Below are 6,342 nucleotides of genomic sequence, written 5' to 3'. Positions count from 1 at the left end.
TTAGTGTTTCCATAGTCTGAAAGCCATAATTTTTTCAGTTTTTGGGCGATTACCTTGGGTGCGTGTGACTTTTTGATCGCTTGCTATTACACTTTTTGTGATGTAAGGTGACAAAAAAGGGGTTAGGTCATGTGATATGTTTATATAGCCGGTCGATACGGATGCGGTGATACTAAATATGTATACTCCCCCCCCCCCTATTTTTTACCATTTTTTTTAACTTTATTTGGGGAAAATGATGTTTTTGTTTATTTTTACTTGAAACTTTTAATTTTTTTGGGGGGGAAACTTTATTTTTTCAACTTTTTTTTCACTTTACTTTTTGTCCCACTTTGGGACTTGAACTTTTGGGGGTCTAATCCTTTACAATGCATTCCAATACTTCTGTATTGGAATGCATTGGCTGTATGAGTAATACAGTGAGTATTACTCATACAGATTCCGGGGCCTGTGAGATCCAGGGGGCTGGATCTCACAAGCTCTTCACCGGAAGGCAGCACAACGCCTTCCTTAGACATCGCTCTGCCTTCCATGCCATCGGGTCCCCCCCACAGCCGCATGGGGACCCAATGGCACAGCCGCCCACCGGATAAGGTAAAAGCTGCAAACCGCAGGTCACGGGACCCCCCCGGCGTTGTGACAGGATGCCTGCTGAATGATTTCAGCGGGCATCCTGTCACAATTAACCCCCGCCGCACCGCAATGTAAATTTAAACTTAGGACGTACCAGTACGCCTTGAGTCCTTAAGGACTCGGGAAACAGGGTGTACCGGTACGCCCTAAGTCCTTAAGGGGTTAAACTGTCAAAGTTAGAACAAGGCCAAGATTGAGGATCTAGCTTATTTGTAATCTAATAAAGGGCCCCCAGAACACCCCCCTCTGTATGTCTCTGTATGTTAAAGTGAAACTACTTAAATTTTAATATTTGATCAGTTTTAGCTACATTCCAATTATAAGAAGGCATCATTTTCCATTCAGTTACTATCATTCACATACCAAACCTTAATATACACTGCCTGGCCAAAAAAATCACACACTCTAATATTTAGTTCAGGGATGGCCAATCTGCGGCTCTCCAGCTGTTGACAATTGGCGTTGATAGCTCTCAAGGGATAAAAGATCCATAATTTGGACATTGAGGGGAGGGAGCTGGAAGGAACTTGGGAGGGAGCTGGAAGGAACTTGGGAGGGAGCTGGAAGGAACTTGGGAGGGAGCTGGAATGAACTTGGGAGGGAGCTGGAAGGAACTTGGGAGGGAGCTGGAAGGAACTTGGGAGGGAGCTGGAGAAGAAGAGGAGAGAGATGGATTGGAGGCCCATATTTGGTAACTATAAACTGTAAGGAATTTTAATGTTAAGTTACCAACTTGAAAGTGGTATACTGTAATATTGTATACTGGAATTTGTAAGTAACAGTAATTATTGTTGTGTGCAAAAATCTATGTATATGTAATATTTATTTATTTTTTGTTCCACTGTAACTCCATAGATACTTATCTATAATAACTGTAATATCAATTTTCCACACTATAAATATGCCTTTTTTAAACACTCACTCTTGTGTCAAATTTATTGCATCAAACCTTGGAATCAGACCCAGTAAGAGGGTGTATTATATATAAAATATATATATATATTATATATATATATATATATATATATATAAAATAATTTCTTACACCTGTGATTTATTTAGTAGGTAATGAGCCCTTTTCATATTGGTTGACTTAAATGACAAGAGGAGACATTTAATTGCTGTAATCACAACATAATTTTATTTATATGCTTTGGCTATAGAATAATTTGGTAAGGATGAAGGGACAGTAATTATCATCAGGTATATATAGATATTGGAGTGTAAACCACAGGTCTATTGCTTATCGTTTCCTTGTTTAGGGTTATAAGAAGAATCCTGTCCATCTCCTTGACTCTGTCCTCCTTGCTGGGTTCCACAACTTTGTTGCCCACTTCCCCCAGTCTGCTGGCCACTGCTCTGATCCTGTGCTTGTTGGCTTCCACCAACCTGCTGACCATCTCTCTGATCCTGTCCTTGTTGGCTTCCACCACCCTGCTGACCACCTCTCTGATTCTGTCCTTGTTGATTTACACTGCCCTGCTGGCCACTGCTTTGATCTTGTTGTTGGCTGCTGCCAGTCTGCCCTTGGTATCCACTGTCTTGTCCACTTCCCTGGCTCTGTTGATCACTGGTTGGGGTTTGGCTGCTTCCTTGGCTTACTACAGTTGAGGTCTATAAAAAAAACAGACATACATTTTACACTCAAAGGCAACGTTCATGAAGATTTTTCCTCTCCAGTGTGTTGAAGAATATAATAAAGTGCAGATCTACAAGTCAAACAGATCATGACTTCTGTTCATACTAATAGTTTATAACCTGCAATACCGGTTTAACAAGTTCCACTTACCGAGCTCTGTGGGCTGCCTGTAGGCTGGGAAGATAATATCAAAATCAAATTAGAGGTTAAACATGGATACATTACTCTGAATATTATGTGATCTCTGCCAAATCCAGACTCGCACAATAACCATACATGAAAACTGTGTATTTTAAGTATCGGTATATTTGTATATTTTGAACATATTCAAAGGAGTTCAGGATTATAAAAGCTGTCTGCTTTTATCACGACATGCTAGCTTGGTCTATGGGCTGTATCTGGTACTGAAACTTGGACCTATTTACTTGAATGAGGTTGAGCTGCCATATCAGACACAGCCTATGGATAAGAGTGTCCTTTTCTGGAAAAAGGAACAAAAATGTTTCCATATTGATTTTATAATGTCATGAGGATATTTGTATTCTTAATAGATCTGAAACATTTTCTACATACACAAAAGACCCATTACTCTCAAATATTGTTCACAAATCTGTCTAAATCTGTGTTAGTGAGCACTTCTCCTTTACCGAGATAATCCATCCCACCTCACAGGTGTGGCATATCAAGGTGCTGATTAGACAGCATGAATATTGCACAGGTGTACCTTAGACTTCCCACAATAAAAGGCCACTCCGAAATGTGCACAGTTTTGCCTTACTGGGGAAGGGGGTTAAAAAAACCTGTCAATATCTGGTGTGGCCACCATTTGCCTCATGCAGCGCAACACATCTCCGTCGCATAGAGTTGCTCAGGTTGTTGATTGTGACCTGTGGAATGTTGGTCCACTCCTCTTCAATAGCTGTGCGAAGTTGCAGAATATTAGCAGAAACTGGAACACAAACGGTGGCCACACCAGATACTGACTGGATTTCTGACCCCCCTCCCCCTTCCCCAGTAAGGCAAAACTGTGCAGATTTTGGAGTGGCCTTTTATTGTGGGCTGTCTAATCAGCACCATAATATGCCACACCTGTGAGGTGGGATGCATTATCTCGGCAAAGGAGAAGTGCTCACTAACACAGATTTAGACAGATTTGGTCGGGAAATTTTACCAGCAAGGCATTCTAAACCGTTGTGACTTCTTCATAACATTTTCTGGTAAGTGCAATTTCATTATCTTACTAGAAGTTTTTTGCTACTGTACCACACATGAGGCGCTGCCTCCTCTCTCCCCTTTTCCGCTTCACATAAAAGCAAATAATGCTTGTAGGATTGTAACTTTATTTATACCAACTTGACCTTATACATGAGTTTTATTTGTATTTTAAATTTAGATTTCTACAATTTGAAATATGTAGAGATTGTGCCAAATATTGTTACATATTATATACGGATTGTATGTCTACATGTAATAATTTAAGAGTATTAAACAGGAATCATGAGTGTACAGATTCTGACAATACAGATATGTCCAAGGGTAGAATTCATTTATAGTGATGTCTGTAGCTCTGCTAAAATCAGCGGTTCAGCCAGTTTTCATGTTGTGTATATACAGTAACCCAGAACCGAAAACTTGCAAAACGGTTTATTGTTATTATGTCATTTGGTGTATTGTAATGTTCTAATTTACTGCATTGTGCACTTGATATTTTTGTATGGCTAGGTCAGGATTAACAATCCTAACTCAACCCTTTTTAGGGGGCTAGGAGATCCCTAGTCTCACTCCTTAGAAGATTAGGCCTAGAGAATCGCCTTCTCTGAGACATTTTCTCTGAGAATGCCATTACTACATAAACGTGCTCCAGAAGGAGAGAGGATTAGAGGTCCAGAATCTGGAAGGCCATGCACTGGACTATGATACTGTGTTTGTTTAAGGCTTTCAGAAACTTTACTGCTCTGAAAGTGGACATTGCTAATACATTCTTCCAAATTTTGACACGGCCTGACCAGCTGTATCTTAATCCTGTACCCCACCATCTGGGAATTACAGGCAAGTTTTTGGAAGAACCTCAATCATTCCAAACATTTCAGTTCATGAACATGTAATAAAACAGGCTTGTTTTTTTTATTATAAGACAAATTCTTATCTTACCTTCTTGGAGGGGTTTGATGCTGAAATTGAAAAAAAAAAAAAGAAGGTAAATATACTGCTTTGGTTCACTATTTATGCAAATGATTAATTTTATTTGGATAAGAAGCCACCTATGAATCTGAGGACCTTACCTTCCATGGCTGTGGTTTGGGGTTGTGTAGAATAAAAGCTGTTGAGAAATTAAAAAAATAGTCATTAAAGTAGATTAAAGGACTGGGGACTTAGGAAGTGCAGGCAGTGCACGCGTCAAGGATTCGGTCCTTAGAATTCTTTTAATGCATTTTATGAACATCCCATTGGTTTCAGTGGGCACCGTGATTCATTTCTGCTGCAGGGAAAATTGCTCGGTTTAAAGGGAGCTCTACCCCCCCCCCCCCTCGAAAAAAAAAAAAAAAATAATAATAATAAGCAGTGTATAGTGTAAGTGACGCCGAGTCCAGTGCATTGAGGGATTGTGTGAGTGAGCAGAACAGTCCTCTCAATGCATTTTACTGCTGGCTTGTGGGAGCTCAGTGTTGGAATACAAATGAGTATGAAGGTTAAAATGACATAACTGGACTCAGCGTCACTTACACTACACGTAATGAATATAATTAGGACCTGACCTGGGTAAGGTAATTTTACTAGTTTATTTACAAATGCCTATCCAGGCAATAGAACCTGTCTTGACCCAGGTATAAATTAATACTTAACTTTTATTTGAATACAGGTGAAACCTAAATGCTAAGTGTGTGCGAGGTGCACTCTTAATTGAACTTAAACAGAACCAAAAAATTAAGGGGTGTTAAAAACACAGTACACCACTTCACTGATAGGTGTATTGCTTTGACAATTAGGCAGGGTGAAGAGATGGGCACTATCTCTCACCCTTACCACTGTAAGGGCAGAACACTACCGTACCACCGTCCGCGGTGACTCTGCCAGCTGAGAATGGTTGTGATAACAGCCATATAGAGTGGTGGGAGAAATGGAAATATCAACCCACTATGTGAATGGCGCATAAAGCGTCTCAGTTGATCTCAGACTGGGATTAGTGGCAACACGGACTCGGTGCACAGTAGCCAAAACCACAACTAACTTGATTGCTAAACCAAACCAAGCAACGTCGGCCAGCCTGACCGCTAGTTGCTGGTTAACAGTGGAGTGGTGCACAGCGATTAAAAACTAACACTGCCCCCCGACATGTTTCGCCAGTATTCTTCAATTTTCTCCATTAACAGAGTATATATTGCTCAAGCAAGTAATTACTGAAATATATGTGAGAAGTGATTTTGGGGAAATAGGGAATTGCTGCTTATAGACTCCATACAGTCTGTGTGTAATGACTGCACAAATAAGGAACATGCTTGTGGTGGAGAGGAGGAACAGGGACATGGGACTTCACACTAATCATCAGTGGGTCTCCCAGCCATTTAACATATATCTCCTGTGCATAGTTGAAGGCCCTATAACATGTCCCATAAATGGCTGAATGTCTGCTCTGATAAAGGCTTCCTAGTTTAGCAACTTATCTCTGAAACTCAAGAGTCCCTCTAGAAGTATAGTCCTTATGAATTTCCTGAAAGAGAAACTTCACGAGCAATGCCTTGCAGAAAAACTACTATGGATGATCTTCTAGTAGTAGTAGAAGTCACCTACCTTGAGCAAGCAGCAGTAGACTCTGAGATACGAATATCCATTTCACTCTATTTATACTGGAAGAATAGGTGGATCTAAACACTATGGAATCCAGCCCAACCAAGGTGTAGTCATCAAGAATTCATTGACATAAATATAATTTAGTAATACTCTTAATAACAATCATTTCAAATAATTACTATCATTATTTCAGATTCCTAGGAGGCCCTTTTTATATATTAATATGACCTTGTCCCAGGTAAACAGTGGAAATGGCATTTACTGAGGTCAGTAAGGGCAAA

General features: G+C 40.1%; 1 protein-coding gene across 1 annotated transcript; it reads right to left on the bottom strand.

Annotated features, from left to right (window-relative positions):
- Positions 1-1,751: 1,751 nt before the first annotated feature.
- On the bottom strand, positions 1,752-6,102 carry LOC122935421 (protein argonaute-2-like). Its single transcript, XM_044291190.1, has 5 exons — positions 6,062-6,102; positions 4,555-4,592; positions 4,424-4,443; positions 2,423-2,446; positions 1,752-2,247 (listed from the first exon to the last, which is right to left on the bottom strand). Exons 1-5 carry the CDS (start codon positions 6,100-6,102, stop codon positions 1,870-1,872), a joined length of 501 nt encoding a protein of 166 aa, XP_044147125.1. The 3' UTR covers positions 1,752-1,869.
- Positions 6,103-6,342: the final 240 nt, after the last annotated feature.

The sequence above is a fragment of the Bufo gargarizans genome, chromosome 4, assembly GCF_014858855.1.
Source record: "Bufo gargarizans isolate SCDJY-AF-19 chromosome 4, ASM1485885v1, whole genome shotgun sequence".
Taxonomy (NCBI): Eukaryota; Metazoa; Chordata; class Amphibia; order Anura; family Bufonidae; genus Bufo; species Bufo gargarizans.
The sequence above is the reverse complement of the archived record's forward strand: the minus strand, read 5'-3'. Positions and strand labels throughout refer to the sequence as shown.

Excerpts from the sequence above, each read along its gene's own strand:
- LOC122935421 (XM_044291190.1), bottom strand. The coding sequence starts at position 6,102 with ATGGATATTCGTATCTCAGAGTCTACTGCTGCTTGCTCAAG. Across the intron at positions 2,447-4,423 it reads CATCAAACCCCTCCAAGAAG|CCTACAGGCAGCCCACAGAG; the intron begins GTAAGATAAGAA and ends TTATCTTCCCAG. Across the intron at positions 2,248-2,422 it reads CAGGCAGCCCACAGAGCTCG|ACCTCAACTGTAGTAAGCCA; the intron begins GTAAGTGGAACT and ends TTTTTTTTATAG.